Consider the following 22,213-nt stretch of genomic DNA (forward strand, 5'->3'; position numbering starts at 1 on the left):
TGTCCATAATTGCTACAGAGTGGCTCCAGGAACACTCTTCTGAGTTTAAACACTTCCGCTGGCCACCAAACTCCCCAGACATGAACATTATTGAGCATATCTGGGATGGCTTGCTACATGCTGTTCTAAAGAGATCCCCGCCCTCTCGTACTCTTATGGATTTATGGACAGCCCTGCAGGATTCATGGTATCAATTCCCTCCAGCACTACTTCAGACATTAGTTGAGTCCATGCCACATTGAGTTGTGGCACTTCTGCATGCTCGCAGGGATCCTACATGATATTAGGCAGGTATACTAGTTTCTTAGGCTCTTCAGTGTAAATTCAAACATGTAAGAAAGACAGTACAGGTAGAAACAAACAGCTGCAAAGTTAAATTAACCTAAAAGTAAGAAGGAACTTAGTTGCAATAAAAAAAATTACTTCACTAGAACTGCTGAAAGTCTCACAGAGGATCTCAAAAACCACCATCTCCTAAAACTGCTTCCCAGTATCTGCAATGGCACACTACTCTTACCATTAATATCAGAAGCAGAGATATAAAAAGTAATTCAAACCGAAATGAAGAAAAAGCCACCAACAGGGCAAGATGTGATCACATATTTCCTCCTTTATAAGTGATACAAATGTATTAACAAACTGTTGTCACACATAATGAACTCCTTATTCCTGAGTGACACATTTTCAAGTAACCTCAAAAGTATGTTTTGTTTTAGGGCACAAAAATAACTAGGGTCATACATGCCCATGTCAAAACTGTACAACACAAAGACAAAGAGAGGAGTTAAAAATGACTACACGTCAATCACAAACAACAGAAGAGAAGACAGCTAAAAACAAGGATGTGGAGAAAAGTCTATAAAATACACCATAGAGAAATGGAGATCCAGAACTAAAAACTAAATTTCCTTTGCCATATTGCTATGAAGGATAAAAAGTAAAACTCAGTCAACAGCCTGCACATCGTTCGCTAAAACTTCCGATAACTCAGACAGCAAACACAAATGGGAATAAAAGCAGTTAAAAAAGGGCATTCCATCAGGAAATGGTTGACAGTCAAAAGTTGGCCACAAAGTGGTGTGGAGTACCACATAACAAATGGCAATGGCTGAAGAGACAATGCTCAATACGCAATCTTGTTGTGACGATCTCCTCGCAGCGAGAGGGCAGAGAGGAGGTCATTCAAGCTGCTGGGGGAGACCTAACAGCCCAGAGCTTGTTCCCAGGAAGGGAGGACCAGTAGTGGTGCCAAACAGGCACCACCTGTCAACAGACGGCAACACAGAGATCATTGAAGGGAATATAAGAACTAGCGAACTGAGGTGCAAGGACTGCAGTCCTGGCAGCAACGTCAGCAGTCTAATTTCCTGCCAGACTGATGTGACCAGGAACTCACATAAACATCACAGTGCCTCCATCAAGAATAAGCAAGTGACAGCTTTCCTGGACCTGTTTCACTAAGGGATGGATGGTGTACAGCACACGGAGGCTTTGAAGGGCACTGAGACAGTCGGAGCAGATGCCAGAATTGAAAAGCCTGTGTTGCTGGATGTACTGCATGGCCTGATACAGGGTGAAGAGCTCTGCTGTAAATACTGAGCAGTGTTCCAGAAGCTGATAACGAAAAATGTTGGCACCAGTGATGGAAGCACACCTGACACCACAGTCAGTCCGAGAGCCATAAGTGTATACAAAGGTACTATCATGAAATTCCATGTGGAGGTTGTGAAAGTGAGGGCAATAGAACGAGGGTAGAGTGGTGTCCTTAGGAATCACATGAAGGCCAACAGGAACATGGGCTGCTGCATGAAGGCAGAGTAGTGAAGGGTTCACACCCACCAGGAAAGTTGCAGGTAGTGTGAAGTTAAGCCACCCGAGCAGGTGCTGAAAGCAAACTCCAGGAGGTAACAGAGAAGAGGGATGCATCCCATACTGGCAATCAAAGGAGTCATCAAAGAAAGAGGCATAGGATGGGTGGCCACACATGGCATGCATATCTGCTGAGGAGAAAGTCATGGCGGTAGGACAGTGGCAGTTCGGAAGCTTCTGCATACAGACTCTCGACTGGGTTAGTGTAAAAGGCACCAGTGACCAAACGGACCCCACAATGGTGAACAGTATTGAGACAGCATAAGAGGAACAGACATGCAGATGCCTAAAGGAAGCACCCATAGTCTAGTTTTGTACAGACAAGAAACAAGTACAAACGAAGGAGGGTGGTTCGATCTGCACCCAGGACGTAGCACTGAGGATACACAGCACATTGAGGGATCACATGCAGCAGGCTCCCAGATAAGACACATGGGAGGACCAAGAGAGTTTCCTATTAAGCATGAGCCCCAGGAATTTCATAGTTTCAATGAATGGAAGAGTAACAGGCCCAAGATGTAAAGATGGTGGGAGAAACCAACTGCGCCACCAGAAATTCATACAAACGGTTTTGTCAGTGGAAAAATGAAAGCCATTGTCGACGCTCCAGGAGTAAAGATGATCAAGATATTGCTGAAGATGCCGTGCAATGGGTTAGGTCCATGAGAACTGCAATAGATGGCAAAATCGTCAACGAAAAGGGAGCTGAAGATGCCCGGTGGGAGACAGGCCATTACAGAATTAATAGCGACAGCAAAGAGGACAACACTCAAGACGGAACACTGAGTGATACCGTGTTCTTGAATAAAAGTGTTCGACAAGGCAGAACCCACTTTTATCTTGAAAACTCAGTCTTTTAAAAATTCCTCAAGGAAACAGGGCATGCAGCCACAGAAGCTCCATGTGTACAGAGTATGGAGGATACCAGTTCTCCAGCAGGTGTCACAGGCTTTCTACAAATCGAAAAACACAACCACAGTCTGTGATTGCTGCAAAAAACCATTCATGATGTGAGTGGACAAAGTGGCAAGATCGTCAACTGCAGAATGCCATGCTCAAAATCCACACTGTGCAGTGCGTTAGTAAGCAAGACTCGAGTCACTATATCAGCTGGGTATGTATCATACATTCCATCACCTTGCAAACACAGCTGATGAGCAAAATGGGGTGGCAGATAGAAGGAAGGTGTTTGTTCTTACTGGACTTCAGTATGAGTACGACAGCGACTTCACACCAGAGTCTGGGAAACATGCCCTCTGCTCAGATGCGGTTGTATGTATTAAACAGAAAATGGTTGCCCACAAGAGAAAGGTACTGCAACATCTGAATGTGAACAGTGTCTGGCCCTGGGGCACAGGATCTGGTGAAGTGAAAGCATGCTCTAGCTCCCTCATAGTAAAGGCGGCATTGTAACACTCATGATTCTGAGAAGAGAAGGGCATCACCTGAGCTCCCTCCACTCATTTCCAATGTGAGAAGGCAGGGTGATAGTGGGAGCAGCTCAAAATCTCCACAAAATGGCGGCCAAAGGCGTAGGAGATAGCAATAGGGCCAGTGATGATATTGTCTGCTACTGTCAGCCTGGAATTTGGGGAATGTATCTTGGTCCCAGACAGCCGTCGGAGGTTGGCTCACATGACGGATGAGGGAGTGGAACTGTTGAAAGAACTAGTGAATGAAATCCAGCTAGCTTTTTTGTTATCCCAAAGAACGCGATGAAACTGTGCATGCATCTGTTTGCTATTAATACAGTTTGCCATCGTAGGATGATGGTTAAAAACACGGAGATCATGTCCCCGCCCATGAATTGCATCACGGCATATCTCAATCCACCAAAGAACCGGGACACAGCGTGGTAAAGAGGAAGTGCAAGGAATGGAACATTCTGCCGTGGTAAGGATAACGTTTGTAAGATATTCCACCTGGTCATCAGAACTGGGGAAATGATTTCGTCGAATGTCACCAGGGATGAGCAAAGCGTGCAGTCAGCTTTAGTAAGCTGCCATTTGGGAGTGTATGTAGGTGGGGTGGGAGTCAGCAAACAGATAGCACATGGGAAATGGTCACTCGATTATGTGTCAGAGAGAACGGACCACTTGAGGCAATGGGCAAGACTGGCAGTGCAGAAGGATAGGTCCAAATGGGAATAAGTGTGCATGGAGTCTGAAAGGAATGAGGGTGTTCCTGTGTTAAGGCAGAGAAGGTTAAGTTGATTGAGTAGGTGAGCCAAGAGGGCATCTCTCAGACAGGTTCTGGGAGAATCCCAAAGGGGATGGTGCACATTAAATTCACCGAACAGCAGAAAGGGGTGAGTTTGCCCAGTAAGCTGGAGGAAGTCTGCCCAGGTGGCATTGAATGATGGAGGGATGTAAACAGTACAAAGGGAAAAGGGCAAGTGAGGAAGGAAAAGACGAACTGTAACAACTTGAAGGTGGGTAATCAGCGTGATGTGTTGACTATGAACATCATCCTGTATGAGCAGCATGACTCACCTATGAGATGGAATGCCAAGAACTGTGAGAGCTTAAAGAGGTCATGAGGGCACAATTTCGTTTCCGGAAGGCAGAGAACAAGTGGATGGTGTGATTCTAAGAGCAGCCATAAATCCTATTTGTCGGATCAAAGGCCATGAACATTCGACTAAAGGAGAGTCATGTCAAGGAAAACATGAAGGGGTGCCCCATCAGTGGCTGCCGAGTGCCAGCCTTCAAAGACTTGCTGCTACATGGCACAGAGGCAAAACGATCATGCTCCATGAGGTCTACAGGAGTGTCAGCATTCTTCTGCTGTTGACCTATGGAGCCCAGTGCAGCAAAATGGTTGGTGGTGTGCACCGGTGACACGGAGGTCACTTGGTTGAGGATATCAGGTGGCACCACCATCAAAGAGGATCTTTGAGTTGGTGAGCTGGTGAAGGAGAAGACCATTTGCCTTTGTTTGACTTCTTTGAGCCTTTCCAATTAGCAGAGGAAGTCTCAGATGTTGGATGACTGTAGGGACATAGGAAGTCTTCATGAGAGTATTCCTTCTGTCCTTTGCAAGCTGCTGGTTGTGTAGCTGGTGACTTCGCCCTGTGAGGCAAATGTTTGGTGGCATGTTGCACAGCTGGAGGAGGAGACAGGGACACTACCATGATGCTGGGTGATTTCACAATCACAGTACGAAATCTGATGTTGTATGAAGGTGTGGCCACATCTTTTGTGGAGCAAGAGGTAGCAAGAACAGTACTGTAGGTGCCAGATGGTAGAACGCATGGTTTCTGACTACCCAACAACTTGCAAGCAACCACATAAAGCACTTTTTCCTTACTGGGTTACCTGGACAGCCCACTCATCGAGATACATGGGACAATAGTTGGAGGTGGTGGCATGGTTGCCATTGCAGTTGATACAGCAGGGAGAAGGTGGCAGATAATTGCCCTCGTGAGCATTCCTGCCACAGGCTACACATTTGGCTGGGTTTTGAAAAGACTCTTGAGTGCTGTCATAATGATGACACTGATAGCAGTACATCAGGTTCATAATATACGGTCTGACTGTGATAACTTCATAATTTGCTTTGATCTTTCACAGAAGAACCACCCAATCACAAGTGAGAAAGAGAGTGTGTGTGGGCAGTAAGGAGGCATCTACTTTTCTTCTTCACCCAATGGACAGCAATGACTCCCTGATCAGAGAGGTATGTTTGGATTTCTGCCTGTGTCAGACCAGCCTAGTGTAAATAACACCATGGGAAGAATTCAGTGTTTGATTGGCCTCGACAAGAACAGGAGAGCTGTGGAGGAGTGAAGCTGCAAGCAGTTGTTGTGCTTGAGAAGCAGAAGTAGTCTCCAAAGGCAAAGTACCACTGCATAAATGAGAGCAGGATTTCACAGGGTCTGCAATTGCATCACCACCTTTCTCAATAATAAAAAGATTTACCTTTGTGAAGGACTGACCGTCTTCAGTACGGGAAACCATGGGGAACCTTGCTGCAGCTGGGAGAGTCTTTGAATCATTAGTCTCATTCAGTTTCTGTTTCATAGCCATTGACTGTGGTGATGATAGGCTCATTGCAAGAAAATCCCCCATGATTGCCAGTGTCTCCGATGGAACACTCCTTCCAATTGGGGGCTCCTTTCCAAAGAGGGTGCACCCAACTTAGGTGATCATTCACACCTGACAGAGGGATCAATTGGCAGTTTGGAAGGTAGCAGCTCAGGCAGTCACCCTTCCCTGGGTCTGGCCTGTACCAGGGGGAACATGTGAACCCTACCTGTCGAACCGGGGCTGGGAATTGTGCGTTACCAAGTCACTCGTTACAAGTGAGATGCATGGGCCAGCCTTCAGGAGTGCACAGGAAGGAAGAAGAAAAGGAGGAACCTTCAATGCCAAAGTGGAGGGAGGATAGGAGAAGGTGATCAAAGAAAGAAAAAGTAACAAAAAAACAGTGGTGAGACTATTCCAATGTCAGACACTGAAAATGCAGAACACATTCATAAAAACACCACAGATATGTTCCCCAGGAGTGGGGAAAAGGAACAGCAAGAGGATAGACATGCAGCACAGAAGGAAAAAGATGCTGCAAAGGCTGGGGCCCCATTGCAGCCAAGCATGAACCCACCATTGAGTGGTGAGCCCCCTGGAGGGAATAAACTCACAAGTATGAAAGTCATAACAATATACAACAATAAAAGTAAACAAGACACTACAGGCCAATATTCTTAGTACTCAGCAAAATGTTTGAATACATCATGGCCATCAGACTAAATTCATTTCTGAGAAAAAGTAAAACTTTTTATCTGCTCAGTTTGGTTTCCAGGAAGAGAAAACTACAACTGATGCAATTTTGGAATTCCTCCATTACACTTTATGTCTTTTTGAAAAGAAGCTACCAGCCATAGGTACAGAGTTATTACAAATGATTGAAGCAATTTCACAGCTCTACAATAACTTTATTATTTGAGATATTTTCACAATGCTTTGCACACACATACAAAAACTCAAAAAGTTTTTTTAGGCATTCACAAATGTTCGACATGTGCCCCTTTAGTGATTCAGCAGACATCAATCCGATAATCAAGTTCCTCCCACACTTGGCGCAGCATGTCCCCATCAATGAGTTCGAAAGCATCGTTGATGCGAGCTCGCAGTTCTGGCATGTTTCTTAGTAGAGGAGGTTTAAACACTGAATCTTCCACATAAACCCACAGAAAGAAATCGCATGGGGTTAATTCGGGAGAGCGTGGAGGCCATGACATGAATTGCTGATCATGATCTCCACCATGACCGATCCATCGGTTTTCCAATCTCCTGTTTAAGAAATGCCAAACATCATGATGGAAGTGTGGTGGAGCACCATCCTGTTGAAAGATGAAGTCGGCGCTGTCGGTCTCCAGTTCTGGCATGAGCCAATTTTCCGTGGGCTACGCGTGAAACTTGCCCGCCCGCGTTCAACCGTTTCTTTGCTCACTGCAGGCCGACCCGTTGATTTCCCCTTACAGAGGCATCCAGAAGCTTTAAACTGCACATACCATCGCCAAATGGAGTTAGCAGTTGGTGGATCTTTGTTGAACTTCGTCCTGAAGTGTCGTTGCACTGTTATAACTGACTGATGTGAGTGCATTTCAAGCACAACATACGTTTTCTCGGCTCCTGTCGCCATTTTGTCTCACTGCGCACTTGAGCACTCTGGCGGCAGAAACCTGAAGTGCAGCTTCAGCTGAACAAAACTTTATGAGTTTTTCTACGTATCTGTAGTGTGTCGTCACCATATGTCAATGAATGGAGCTACAGTGAATTTACGAAATCGCTTCAATCATTTGTAATAGCCCTGTACTTTTTTTTGATCTCACAAAGGTCTTTGACACATTTAATCACACCATCTTGTTGAAAAAATTTATTCCTGTGGTATAAGAGTGACTGGCCATGACTTGCTTAAAAATCATCTCAACACCCAAGGACAGTAGTTCTAATAAATGAAGTCAAGTCTTCATAAATTGCCAGTACTGAATGTTCATCAACAGTAGCTATAAAACATGAGTTTCCACAAGGCTCAGTCTTAGGATCCTTATTTTTTTTCTTTATTGTGATTTCATTCCCCTGCCCCATATGGGCAGGGGAGGGCTGTCAGCGGCAAAATCCGCCGCTCGTCAGCCGACTGACATGGTGACTAAAATAAGAATAAAATGTTACATACATAACGTGATAAAAAAGGGGAACATAAAACAGAGTAAAGGGAGAAAATGGAGGTAAAAATCGACTGACATGGAGACATTCATGGGAGACAGTTAAAAAAGTCACCAGAAAGTTAAAAAACACAGCTGGCGATTCTTAAAACACAGAGAAGACACTGAATGGACATGCACAGGTGAAAAGTCAGCCACAGTATTAAAAACACTACAGAACAACACACTTAAAACCCACTTGTAGCACACATGATGAAGAATAAAACTGGCAGGTGGGACCTGCCGAGGGAAAGATCAGAGAGGATGGAAAAGGAGGGGAGAGCAAGGGGTAGCAGGGGAAGCGGTGCGATGAAGAGAGTAGGGGCATCAGTGGGTACACAGAGAGGCAGGAGACACGTGGGGTGGGAGATGAAGAGGGAAGACAGGGCAGGAGGGAGTGCAGAGACACTGAAAGGGGGCACAAGAGAGGGAGGGGGAGTAGGATGGGGAAGCCACTCAGGAGGAGAGAGGGGGAGGAGAGGAAGCCCTGAGGAGGAGGCAGGATGATGGGGTTACAGTTGGTAGGAAGGGTAGATGTCAGGGCGAAGCTCATCATCCGGGAAGGGTAGATGGTGGAAGTTGCATTGGGAAAGGAGATGGAGGGTGTGGAGATGGAGAGAGGGTGGGACACAATGGTAAAGGCACGACAACTGGTTGGAGGTGGAGAGGAAGGGAGACACCAGGGGGTGAGGGGGATCAAGGCGGCGGACAATATATAGTGTGCGGATGTGTTCAAGGAAAAGGAGAAAGTGGGGGAAGAGGATGAGGTTGTAGAGGATGCGCGTGGGGGACAGCAGGTGGATGTGGAAGGCGAGGCGGAGCGCATGGCGTTCGAGGATTTGGAGAGCTTTATAGAACCAGGGAGGGGTGGAAATCCAAGCTACGCTGGCGTAACAGAGGATGGGGTGGATCAATGATTTGTAGGTGTGAATGATGGTGGAAGGATGCAGACCCCACGTCTGGCCAGACAGGAGTTTCAGGAGGCGGAGGCAGTTGTGAGCTTTGTTTTGGATGGTAAGGAGATGGGGAGTCCAGGTGAGGTGGCGGTTGAGTGTGAGGCCAAGGTATTTGAGGGTAGCCTGATTTTCTTGCTTTACGTCAGGTGTAACAAAGATTTTGAGTCATGGGCTATGCCCAGGCCTGAGTGCCAAAGCGCACAGCCTCACTTCACTCACCGCCACATCCTGCTGTCTGTGCGTGAGGAGGGGGCAGATGGGAAAACAGCAAACACCTGATATTTAACTGGTAGTACAGTCGTACTGCATATGGCTTGGTTGTATATTTCTTAATGACATACACTCCTGGAAATGGAAAAAAGAACACATTGACACCGGTGTGTCAGACCCACCATACTTGCTCCGGACACTGCGAGAGGGCTGTACAAGCAATGATCACACGCACGGCACAGCGGACACACCAGGAACCGCGGTGTTGGCCGTCGAATGGCGCTAGCTGCGCAGCATTTGTGCACCGCCGCCGTCAGTGTCAGCCAGTTTGCCGTGGCATACGGAGCTCCATCGCAGTCTTTAACACTGGTAGCATGCCGCGACAGCGTGGACGCGAACCGTATGTGCAGTTGACGGACTTTGAGCGAGGGCGTATAGTGGGCATGCGGGAGGCCGGGTGGACGTACCACCGAATTGCTCAACACGTGGGGCGTGAGGTCTCCACAGTACATCGATGTTGTCGCCAGTGGTCGGCGGAAGGTGCACATGCCCGTCGACCTGGGACCGGACCGCAGCGACGCACGGATGCATGCCAAGACCGTAGGATCCTACGCAGTGCCGTAGGGGACCGCACCGCCACTTCCCAGCAAATTAGGGACACTGTTGCTCCTGGGGTATCGGCGAGAACCATTCGCAACCATCTCCATGAAGCTGGGCTACGGTCCCGCACACCGTTAGGCCGTCTTCCGCTCACGCCCCAACATCGTGCAGCCCGCCTCCACTGGTGTCGCGACAGGCGTGAATGGAGGGACGAATGGAGACGTGTTGTCTTCAGCGATGAGAGTCGCTTCTGCCTTGGTGCCAATTAATGTCGTATGCATGTTTGGCGCCGTGCAGGTGAGCGCCACAATCAGGACTGCATACGACCGAGGCACACAGGGCCAACACCCGGCATCATGGTGTGGGGAGCGATCTCCTACACTGGCCGTACACCACTGGTGATCGTCGAGGGGACACTGAATAGTGCACGGTACATCCAAACCGTCATCGAACCCATCGTTCTACCATTCCTAGACCGGCAAGGGAACTTGCTGTTCCAACAGGACAATGCATGTCCGCATGTATCCCGTGCCACCCAACGTGCTCTAGAAGGTGTAAGTCAACTACCCTGGCCAGCAAGACCTCCGGATCTGTCCCCCATTGAGCATGTTTGGGACTGGATGAAGCGTCATCTCACGCGGTCTGCACGTCCAGCAAGAATGCTGGTCCAACTGAGGCGCCAGGTGGAAATGGCATGGCAAGCCGTTCCATAGGACTACACCCAGCATCTCTACGATCGTCTCCATGGGAGAATAGCAGCCTGCATTGCTGCAAAAGGTGGATATACACTGTACTAGTGCCGACATTGTGCATGCTCTGTTGCCTGTGTCTATGTGCCTGTGGTTCTGTCAGTGTGATCATGTGATGTATCTGACCCCAGGAATGTGTCAATAAAGTTTCCCCTTCCTGGGACAATGAATTCACGGTGTTCTTATTTCAATTTCCAGGACTGTAAATAAAACAGTTTTGAACCCTTATATACAGAATGTGTGTTCAAACATGAATGTAACATAAATAATATTAATTTTATTGTTTTTCAAAAAACAAACATTTTACAGATATGGATTTATTTCAGAATTTTGTTATCCATCTTTTAATTGCATTTGAAGTCATTAACATTAAAATTGTTAATTACATACTTTCAAAACAAGTTCAGAAATTATTGTTGATAAGCAACACACGTTATGTGAAAGAATCTATGTATTATCCTTGTACTTTTTGGGTCACATGTTGATGGGAAGTAAGATGTGAAAGTTGGTTTTCTATAATGAATGTGTTGCATATCATCTGTAACTGTTTGTTTGAAGGATCATCATTAGGAAAATAAGGAATAAATATGTCACCAGTGAATATGAACACCTTTGCCTTTTGTTATTTGTATTAATGCTCAACATTAGAGGAACCCAATTTCATTCTGCATCAGTCTGGCATCTTACATGCTTCAAGGCTGTTGTGATGAAAATATGAAGCAAATGTAATGAACGTCAAGAAATAAGGCAAGACAAAATAATCCCTATCAATACAAACACACGCGCACGCGCGCGCGCGCGCGCGCGCACACACACACACACACACACACACACACACACACACACAAGTGAAGAAAATTTCCAACCCGACCACAAATCAATGCTGCGGCCCCATGATCTGGAGGCAGCGATGCTAACCACTAAATCTTGATCTGCTGAAAATGCAGTAGACTGATTGAACAGACCTTTAGCAACACATCATCGAAGGTCAATTCAGAGAAAAGCTTTCAGAGGCGTTCAAGATTGAAACTGGAGTCAGGCAATGAGACCGACTCCCCCATTTTCCTTTATTGTATACTTGATAAGATGGTCAGAGAAATGAAAGAACTGGGTGGGATATGACTTGGGTGCAAGAAAAAACGGAATCTGGGTAGATTTTTGGGCATTTACAGGTGATATTGTTATACTGACAGAAACATTTGAAGCAGCAGTTAATCATAACACACAATTACAGAGACAAGCAGTTCAAGCAGTCCTGCAGATCTCTATTGAGACAAAACAGTATACGATAAACATGAAAGTAAGTAGCTCCTAGATGGATAACAACAGAAGACAGGAAAATTCATAAGATGGAGAGATTTAAATGCCTAGAAGAACGGATAGAAATTGGTCTCTCAGGGAGAGAACCAATGGTAACATGAGTAAACAAAGTGAATTTAGCATAAAAACTGATTATGAGCATCTAAAATAAGAAGAATATTTCAGTCAATGCAAAACTGCAACATTACCAGACAATGATCCACCCTGAAAAATTACAGGCAGCAGAAAACCTGAACCTAGTGAGAACAGTAGTACTCACTGGACTAGAACATGTGGAAAAAAGGTTTCTCCTCAAAGAGCAGGAGACAACCAAAATAGAAAGTGAGTGAACCAAGAACTATACACTCAGTCAGAGAGAATCTCAGACATCATAAGGAAATGGAGGAGCATGTTCTTCAGACACATCCTTAGAATGGACCAGGGGAGTCTGACATCAAATAAGATCATTTCTTCAGAAGAAGGGATCAAAGTATAATGGATCCAACAGGTACCAAGGTATTTGGAAGAAATGGCAATACAGGAATCAGAGATTTACAACAGAGATATTCTCAAACAAAAATTTCGATCTTTTGCAGGTTATCTTCTGCTTGTTATTAGCTCCCTATCTTTTGTAAAACAGTACTATTACTCAATCCACAAGACATTATTCTTAAAAAGAGTGAGAAAATTAGCAAAAAGGATTGCATGAAGGTAAAAGGATGGAAATGTGTATAACATAAGATCTAGTACTGTAAACAAGAATAAGAACCATATTCAGTAGTAGCTCCAATAATTCTCACAGACAGCTCTGAAGGTGATCTAAATGTTGTCAAGACTTTATTTCTCTGGAAATACAACAGATTGTGTGTAAAGAGGGCATTGGATCCAAGTATTCAGAAATTTAAGTAGTATTGTTTATTTGATTGTTATTTAATCTCTCAACCCTTTTATCATTCATTGTGGACATCAAAAAATTTATTGTGACTGTGCTGTTTGTATTCAATGTTGTCTGATTTTTTTGTTTAAGTTTCCCTACTATTCTATCAATTACAAGTACTTTTGTTTTTCCTTCTCTTTAGCTTGCCCAAACAGAAACTTTGTGATTAAAAAATATGAGATTTTGGTTTAGATTTTCTTATAGGAATATGCCTGTAGGACACTGCATCCATTGAAAGTCATGTCAAAATTTCTTTCCTGAATAATTGTCATGAACAGTGTGAACTAAATACTGTGAATTTCTGCTATAGAGAGGGAAAAACTGTCAGTAGCATTTGTACTTCTAGGGACAAAGTCATTTGTTAGGAAGCTTCAGTTTTACTTCTGTTGATTATCATTTACATAAGTAACAGTTTATCACTGTTTTAGTTGGTCTAGTCACTGCTGCATACAATTTCAGTATTATACACATCACACTTTAATTGTTTTTGAAACTTTGGTTACACTGTGATGTGTTTGGGAATCTATGGACACATGGGAATCTTCAGAAATTAAACAAACATTAATAATTAACATATGTTACTAAGCACACAGAAACTAGCTAGCACTGTAAAGTCATTGTTATTGTTATAAATAACTATTACATAATAGTATGTTCCATTTCAGTGAAGGTTAAACTATGTTACTCATGTTCTAACCTGGAAAGTGACTTCTGGGTGACCAACTAGCCCTCCAAGCCAGGAGATAATGCCATCCAAGAAGGCCACACAGGCCACAAATGCTATGATGTTTGCAATGATACCAAGTACAAGACTTGTAGCTGTCATTGCTCCCTGTGTGGCTGCATCTAAAACACCAGTTGCTTCCCTGTGAAATAATCATAAATTTACCCATAAAAATGTTTTTAAATATAAAACATACTACTATTGAACCTAAAACTGCCATTTTCAAGAACGATTCCACACACAGCGTCCATATCTACATATGCAATCCACAAATGACCTTTTAATGTGTGGCAGAAGTTATTCTGATAACAATATAATTTACCCTCTACCCTGTTCCAACACATCTATGTAGGAAGAACAACTGCCAATAAGCCTTAATATGGCCACAAATTTCTCTGCTGTTCCTATCACAGTGATTGTATTAGACAGAAAAATTGCTTTTTTCTTGGAGAAGTGTGTTGTTTGGCTTCCTGTCAGAATTTTTGCCAGTGAACAAAATAAAAGATTGAGAAAATATTTCATGTCGTTATATAATAAAATGCTAATGTCTTAACAAATTTCACTCAGACTTTCTGTTTCACTTACACTTGGACTACATTCATTTCTAAACACACTGTGTTTCAAATGTTAAAATGTAGGAATTAGACAGAAGAGGGAACCAAACTGTTGCATAGATTGCTGTGGCCTTTGATTACCACCAGATAAAACAGTAAGAGTTCATCACTCTGATAATATATTGAACTTTGATATGTCAAACAATGGAAACTCCAGGTAGGAATATCAACAATGTAGGAAAAGGTAGATTACTACTTACTGTAAAGAAGATATGTCAAGTTGCAGACAGGCACAATTAAATGACACACACATATAGCTTTTGGCTACAGCCTTTGTCAGTAAAAGACAGATACAGATACAGAGAGAGAGAGAGAGAGAGAGAGAGAGAGAGAGAGAGAGAGACCTGCAAATAAACAGGGTCATAGATAAGAATGGGGAGGAGATGATAGGAAATTGGTGAAAACTGTTGGGTGGAGGGTTTGGGGACAGTATGTTACCATGGGTAGAGGCCAGGATAATTGCAGGAGTGGAAAATGGGTTGTAAAGATAACTCCCATCTACACACTTCAGAAAAGCTGGTGGTGAAGGGAAGGATCCAGATGGCTCAGGTAGTGAAGCAGCCACTGAAATCAAGTGTGTTATGTTTAGCTGAATGTTGTGCCACAGGATGATCTAGTTTGCTCTAGCCACAGTTTGGCAGTGGCCATTCATCCTGGTGGACAGCTGATTGGTAGTCATACCAATATAAAATGCTGTGTAATTATTGCAGCAGAACTGGTAAATGACATGGCTGCTTTCACAGGTGAGCCAGTCACAGATGGCGTAGGATAAATCTGTGATAGGAATGGAATAGGAAGTGCTGGGTGGGAGGATTGGGCAGGCAGTGCACCTGGTTCTTCCACAGGGATATGATCCTTATGGCAAGCGGTTGGGATTGGGAGTGGTGTAGATATGGACTTAGGAAATTCCTAGTCTGGTTCAGGTTCACTGATCATCTTGGTGATCTGGACCCGGGGCCAAGACACCATATGTTTGTTACTTCACAGTCTCAATACCTTCTCTCACACCCACTTCACGTGGTCCTTCTCAACCCTGTGTGTCGCTTTGCTAGATGTTGACCTCCTCCTGTCTGATGGCCTCTGACCACAATAAACCCACCAACCACCAACAGTACCAGCATTTTGACAGCTGTCATCCCTTTCACACCAGAAAATCCTTCCCATATATCCTGGCTACCTGGGGACAACATATCTGCAGAAAACCAGACCTCCCATGCCATTTCCCCTCACACCCCAAATACTCTCACCACACCTAAAAACCAGGCACAAAAGAGTGTCCCCTTCATCACCCAGTACCACCCCAGACTGGAACACTGGGACCACATCCTTCACTGGGACTTTGATTACTTATCATCATGTTCTGAAATGTGGGACATCCTACCCGAGATACTTCCCATCCCTCCTAAACTGGTGTCCCATCACCCACCCAACCTCAACAACATCCTAGTCCATCCTTATGCCACTCCCAACCCCAACTCCTTGCCACAAGGATCATATCACTATGGAAGACCCAGGTGCACAATCTGCCCATTCCTTACACCCAGCACTTCCAATTCCAGTCCTGTCACAGGTTTATACTACCCCATCAGGCACCGGGCCACCTGTGAAAGCAGCCATGTCATTTACCAGCTCTGCTACAATCACTGCACAGCTTTTTATACTGGTATGACTACCAATTAGCTGTCCACCAGAATGGACAGCCACTGCCAAACTGTGGCCAAGAGCAAAGTAGACCACCCTGTGGCACAACATTCAGCTGAACATAGCACACTTGATTTCAATGGCTGATTCACTACTCGAGCCATCTGGATCATTCCCTCTACCACCAGCTTTTCTGAACTGTGCAGATGGGAGTTACCCTTACAACACATTCCCCACTCTCATAGTTATCCCAGCCTCAACCTGTGGTAACATAATGTCACCACACCCTCCACCCAACAGTTTCCACCCCTTCTGTCCTTTCATCTCCTCCCCATTCTCATCTCTGACCGTGTTTATTTGCAGCCCTCTGCTAATGCATCTGTCCATCTTTCCCCAATCCTCTCCTTTTCTACTTTTTCCCCTTGCCTCCCTGCCCCACAACCTCCTGACACTGTGCCTGTTGGCAGTCTAGTCCATGCATGTTCCACCAGACATCATTCGTCTCTCTCCCTGCCTGTACAATACTATCCATCCCTGTTCCCCTTCCCCTTCCCCTTCTGCTTCCCCTTACCCTTCCTCTTACCTTTCCCCTTCTCCTTCCCCATCTCCATCCCCTCCAGATTGCTGCTTGCATCCCACATGATGCTGCATTCCGGCTGAGATGCTGGAGTTAGTGGTCATGTGCGCGTGAGGTGTGCTTGCTCTGTGTGTGTGTGTGTGTGTGTGTGTGTGTGTGTGTGTGTGTGTTACTAACAAAGGCTATGTGTCTTTTAATTGTGCCTGTCTGCAACTTGACTTGTATTCTTTACAGTAAGTACCAATCTGTCTTTTCCTATATAGTTGAACTTTCATATCTACCAAACCAGAGAAATGTAAGGCATGATAGAGGGGTTCAAAACTTATCTTTTTGTCTGTTAAAATTAAGTGCAAGTCCCAAGTTATTCTAACTGCAAATATATTTTCCATAAATAAAATTAATTGAAGAATTCTATATGATCACACATCTCCACACTGATTTATGAAGTTCATCCCCCTGGTGAGTGTGCAGGAGTGTGGAATGCTAAGGATTGTGTCATGTATGTTTCACATCTTAAGGAAAAATATAGTAAGTGCAAAATCACACCCATAAGTCAGTCATTGACTCACCTAAACAATGGGAGTAGGTTTCCATCAGAAAATATCAAAAGAAGAAATAAAATACTCCTATCACAGTTGCATGCCCAAAAACAGATGGTACAGACAATGTGCTCTATGTGTAAATGCAGGCTTCTGTGTCCATCATCATCTTCAATGAAATTTTTCTGGGTACATCATGCTGACTTTTTTTCCTTTGTAACAAGTGGTCATGCCAAGTTCTGATAGTATGTACTATTATCTTACCTTGCTTCTAGTATCAGTCGAAAACAAATATCAATTTTTATTGGATGGCAGAAGTTGGAAGGTGGGACTGATAATGTTACTTGACAGTTACTTTTACTTTAGTTGCTGTTGGCTGGTATTGGTGAATTACTGGGAAGCCAGTATGGTAATGTAGAAGTGCTCCTGCCGTGCCAAATGGTGAACAAGACAACACAGTGTGTTATCAGCTTTCAGCCACTATCTTTACCACAACTCTGAGAGAGGTAGTCTTGTGAGGATGGTTAACATGTGCATGGGTTTCTGCTCACAGCCAAGGTAATGGGAGCTGATATCCACCACAGACACATATTTTACTAATCTGTTCACCAATCTCAAGCACATTTTGTATTCCTCTCTTGAAGGTAAGTGGCTGCATAGCTGGTAGGTGTGCATCCCAGAACTGTATAGTTTTGTCACATTTATTATGGTGTTTTGACATTTCTGGCTTCCTGTGTTACCTGAGCCATATGTCTCTCATGTTGTGTTAGGTATGTACTGTAGGTCATTCCATCCCACCAATGTATACTATTCAGCTTGCAAGTTCGTGATAAATTAAGTCTCTGTGGCAAACTGGGACAAACTGAGAACCACTAATTTTGCAGGCAATGCTCTTCATGAAGTATAGCTCTGATTCTGTTGTGTTATCAGTTCATCAGCTTGATTCCAACATTGTGAAGGACTTTTGTCATACATTCACTTATGCCATGGACATGCATGAAGGTGGCAAGGTACTGTTATTCTATCTCCTCCTTCCTTTAGGCTTTTCCTTAATACATAGATCATTTATTGGCTTTCACCTTTGAGAGTCCTGCATGCCCCTGAATTCATACTGAAAGCATATATGAAGCTCCTCAAAATTCAGATATCAGATACTGCACTGGTTGCTCATCTATCACATGATCGCCCTTTACCATCAATGTGACACTAGGACAACTACTGCAACTATATGGGGTATCCCAGTTTCAAGATAGTTATTAAATCTTCATCTTAATGAGGTCTAAAAAAGATTACTGTCAGACAGAATATCATGAAAAATATCTGGAAGGATTTCATTTGTCAGGTGCTATAAAATATACTAAAAATAATTGTCAATGCTTGGTGCCACATCAAATCTTATAGATTGTTGACTAAAGTTCCTGTCTTGTCAAGGAACTGTTACGAGCTGAATGTCTGTGGATGAAACATCTGACAAAACCCTCCCACTCCATAGCAACTTGATGAAGAGGAAGGACTACTACATCATGATGAGGGCATGAGAAAAATATTTGGCTATCGTGTGTGCTAAGCTTCTAGACTAGGCACTACCATACAAGTTAAAGCTAAAATTCATTACAGCAGCCCACACACTTTAAGTGCTCACCTTCAGAACTTATTCATGCCTGACAGTTACAAATCATCAACAAATGAAACTGCTCAAAAATGCCTAGCTTAGTGCTGATATTCCCACTCAGTGCATGTATCATGCAAATTTGTGTGACAACAATTGGATTCATAAAGAAGATTCACCTAATATTCTCAGAATAAACAGTGGTTTATGTGGCCTAATGGTATGACAAAGTCTGCATTTATTTGATGCTAGGTAGCATTATTGTATAAGATTTCTGGACATGGGTTAAATCCTTATTCAACATCCAGAAAACATCTATGTCTTCCAGTATCATCAAAATTTTCTTTATAGATGATGAATTTACAAACTGAAATAATTTTCCTGAAAGTATGTTTTCACTCAACAAAGAAGTAATGTGTTACACCTAGCCATATGACTAATTTCTTTTTATGTTGAATAAAAGCAGATATTCAGTGAAAATTACTTCATTCAATAACTTTTTACCATTTCAAAACACATTGCATATTTGATATGTTATGAATATGGAAGTGAAACTAATGATTTTGGAACAGTACATTGATCAGCCAGAACATTACCTAATAGCCAGTTGGCACAGATAACAGTGGTAACACTTCATGGCATGAAAGCCCTGAGGCCTTGGTGGGTCACTGAAGGGAGTTGGTTCCACAGCTGCACACACAAGTCACCTAATACCAATAAATTCTGGGAAGGGGGGTGATGAGTTCTGATGTCATCTTCAATCACATCCCAGATGTATTCAACTGAGTTAAGATGTGGTGAGCTGGGGGCAAGCACATCCATTGGAACTCAGCACTGTGTTCATCAAACCACTCAATCACACTCCTGGTGTTTTAACATTGCACATTATCTTGTTGCAAAATTCCACTTCCATCAGGAAACATGATCATCGTGAAGGGGTGTACATGGTCTGCAACCAGTGGAAGAGACATGGTGCCTTGCATGAGCACCACTGAATGAGCATATGTTCCCCTGCAGATAATGGAGCCACCACCAGTTTGACTCCATCCTGCAGTATAGAGGTGCAAGGAGCTGTTCCCCTGGAAGATGACGGATTCGCTCCCTCCCATTGGCATGATGAAGAAGGTACCAGGATTCATCAGACCACTCAATGCTCCACCACTGTGTCAATGTCCAGTGCCAATGGTCATTTGCCAATTTCAGCCATAGTTGCTGATGATGTGGTGTTAACATTGGCACATGCACTGGTCATCAGCTGTGAAGGCCCCTCATTAGGTGTGTTCGGTGCCCTGCATATTTGGACACACTTGTAGTTTGCCCATCATTAAAGTCTGATGTTAGTTCCGTTCTAGTTTGCTGCCTGTCCTGTTTAACCAGTCCGCCCAGCCTATGTTGACCAACATCAGTAATGAGGGGTGGCTGCCCAACCCCATGATTTTTGGATGTGGCTTCACCTTGTATTTGCCACTTGCTGAAGACACTTACCACAGCACTCCTCAAACACCTGACATGTCATGCAGTTTCTGACATGCTCATGCTGAGCCTCTGGGCCATCACAGTCTGCCCTCGACCAAACTCAGACAAATCATGCGTCTTCCCCATTCCATACACAGACAGCACACTCAATGATACTATATGCACCATGTGTGTATCTGACTGGTAGTCATTTCTAGCCAGATGATACTGCTATCACCTGAATGGGTTTCTACTGATAGTAGGTCAGTGGTAATAATGCTCTGGCTGATGAGTGTATGTATACTTGTAATTTGAACAACAGTATACAGTAAAAATGTACACAATGCACGCCAATTCCCATGATGTAATTTATTATTTCCAAGCACAGGGCAAATGTAAATGCATATGAAAGAAAAAAAAGAAACACATTTTCTGATACCCAAATGCTGAAACATATTACCCTTTGTCAACTTTGATGTTTTTAATACTGGTCTTGGATTCTTCTGTTTCTGGGTAGAAAAGCTTAGAGTAGCACAGAGCAGCAGGGGCTGACATAACAGATGCTGTTATCACATGGGACGCTTGAACACCGAAGCTAACATATGCAGCTAACACTGTTCCTAAAATAAATCAAGAGATACAGTGAGCAACAGTACAAAATATTTATACATACAGTTTTTATTGTGTACAACTAGTGTTAGTTAAAATATGTTATTACTATTAATTTTTGCATGCTCATTGATATTTAGTAATAGAGATGGTAATGTAAGCTTTTCATTCCTGCATGGAAGGACAGTTCTGTGCATGAAGGAGCTGTAAGCTCTGAAACCTAGATTGTAAATCTCTTTTACATTTCTATGTGTATATCAGCAGTCCTATACATTTCACCACCTGCAAGTGAATACTAGCTGGCAATTCTGTCTCATAATTCATTAATTCAGTGCAATATAATTAAAGTTTGTAGCTGAGTTCTGATATATTTGCCATGGTGATACATCTATTACAGCTGAGGTTGCCTTTCTAGTGTTCAATTACAGTTTAAGAGAACAAGAGATTTACAATGTAGGACTTCATTAGGTGACACGAAAGTGGCTCAGATTTGAAGAGCATATAGGCAGATGAAAGGGAGGTGGCAATGAAATCAGAACATGAAAAAACAGAATCTTGTATTCACAGAGTTTATACACTGTCCAATTACATTAATATGTACACCTGAATAACCACCTTTTGCAGTGAGGACTGCTGTGACATGCAGGAAGAGAGTCAGTAAGATTCTGGAAGGTACCACCAGGGATGTGGGGCCTTGCTGACTCCAATACCATGGCCAACTGTGCTAGGTTCCTCCATTTACGATCCATCGTGCATGCAGCCGGATCAAAGCGGTCCCACAGAGATTCAATTGAGTTTAAACTCAGTGAGTTTGGTGGCCAGGGGAGTAAGTTAAACTGATCCTGGTGCTCTTCAAACCATGCACATATACAGTGAGCTGTGTGACACATTGCACTGCTGGTAGATGCCACTGTGCTGAGGAAAAAAAAACTGTATGTATGGGTGGACATGGTTCCCAAGGATATATGCTTACTTGTGTTGATACATTCTGCTTTTCAGAATGACAAGATCGCCCAGAGGATGCCACAGAAACATTCCACAGATCGTAATACTTCCTCCCCCAGCCTGGACTCTTTGGATGATTGTTGTAGGGTATTTGGTTTCAAATGTTTCGTGCTGTACATGCCGATGGCCATCTGTCATCTGAAAGGACCACCTGTTGCCACTCTGTGGATGTCCAGTTGCATTACTGGCATGCAAATTCCAGCCTTTGTTGCCAATGAACAGCAGTCAGCATGGGCACATTAACCAGGTACCTGTTACTGAAGCCCATACACAGCAATGTTTGCTGACTGGTCATTGAGGAGACACAGTTGGTAGCCCCTTGGTTCATCTAGGTGGTCAGTTGCTCAACAGTTACACATCTATTCACCCATTCATATCTCTGCAACTGTCATTCACCACTGTCATCAATGGCCTATGGTGCAGCACAGTAGCACAGTTGCCTTTATGCTGGTTTTGGATAGTGCCGTTTTGCCATGCACAGTATACTTTCACCATGGTGACACGCAAATGGATTACAAATTTAGCCATTTTGGAAATGCTTTCATCCTTGTCCTTTAGGATGTCAGATAAATCACTCCATTTGCACAATCTGACAACGACTGCATTTTTTTTTTT

At 43.7% G+C, this 22,213-nt stretch overlaps 1 protein-coding gene across 1 annotated transcript in view; it reads right to left on the reverse strand.

The window, feature by feature from the left end:
* Positions 1 to 22,213, reverse strand: part of LOC126183521 (solute carrier family 28 member 3-like) — a 418,615-nt gene that overhangs the window by 40,742 nt on the left and 355,660 nt on the right. The window contains exons 11-12 of the mRNA XM_049925578.1: positions 20,445 to 20,604; positions 13,523 to 13,691 (exon numbers count right to left, since the gene is read on the reverse strand). Of these exons, the coding sequence (XP_049781535.1) occupies positions 13,523 to 13,691; positions 20,445 to 20,604 (329 nt within the window). The remainder of the gene's footprint in view (positions 1 to 13,522; positions 13,692 to 20,444; positions 20,605 to 22,213) is intronic.

The sequence above is a fragment of the Schistocerca cancellata genome, chromosome 4 (assembly GCF_023864275.1).
Source record: "Schistocerca cancellata isolate TAMUIC-IGC-003103 chromosome 4, iqSchCanc2.1, whole genome shotgun sequence".
Lineage (NCBI taxonomy): Eukaryota > Metazoa > Arthropoda > Insecta > Orthoptera > Acrididae > Schistocerca > Schistocerca cancellata.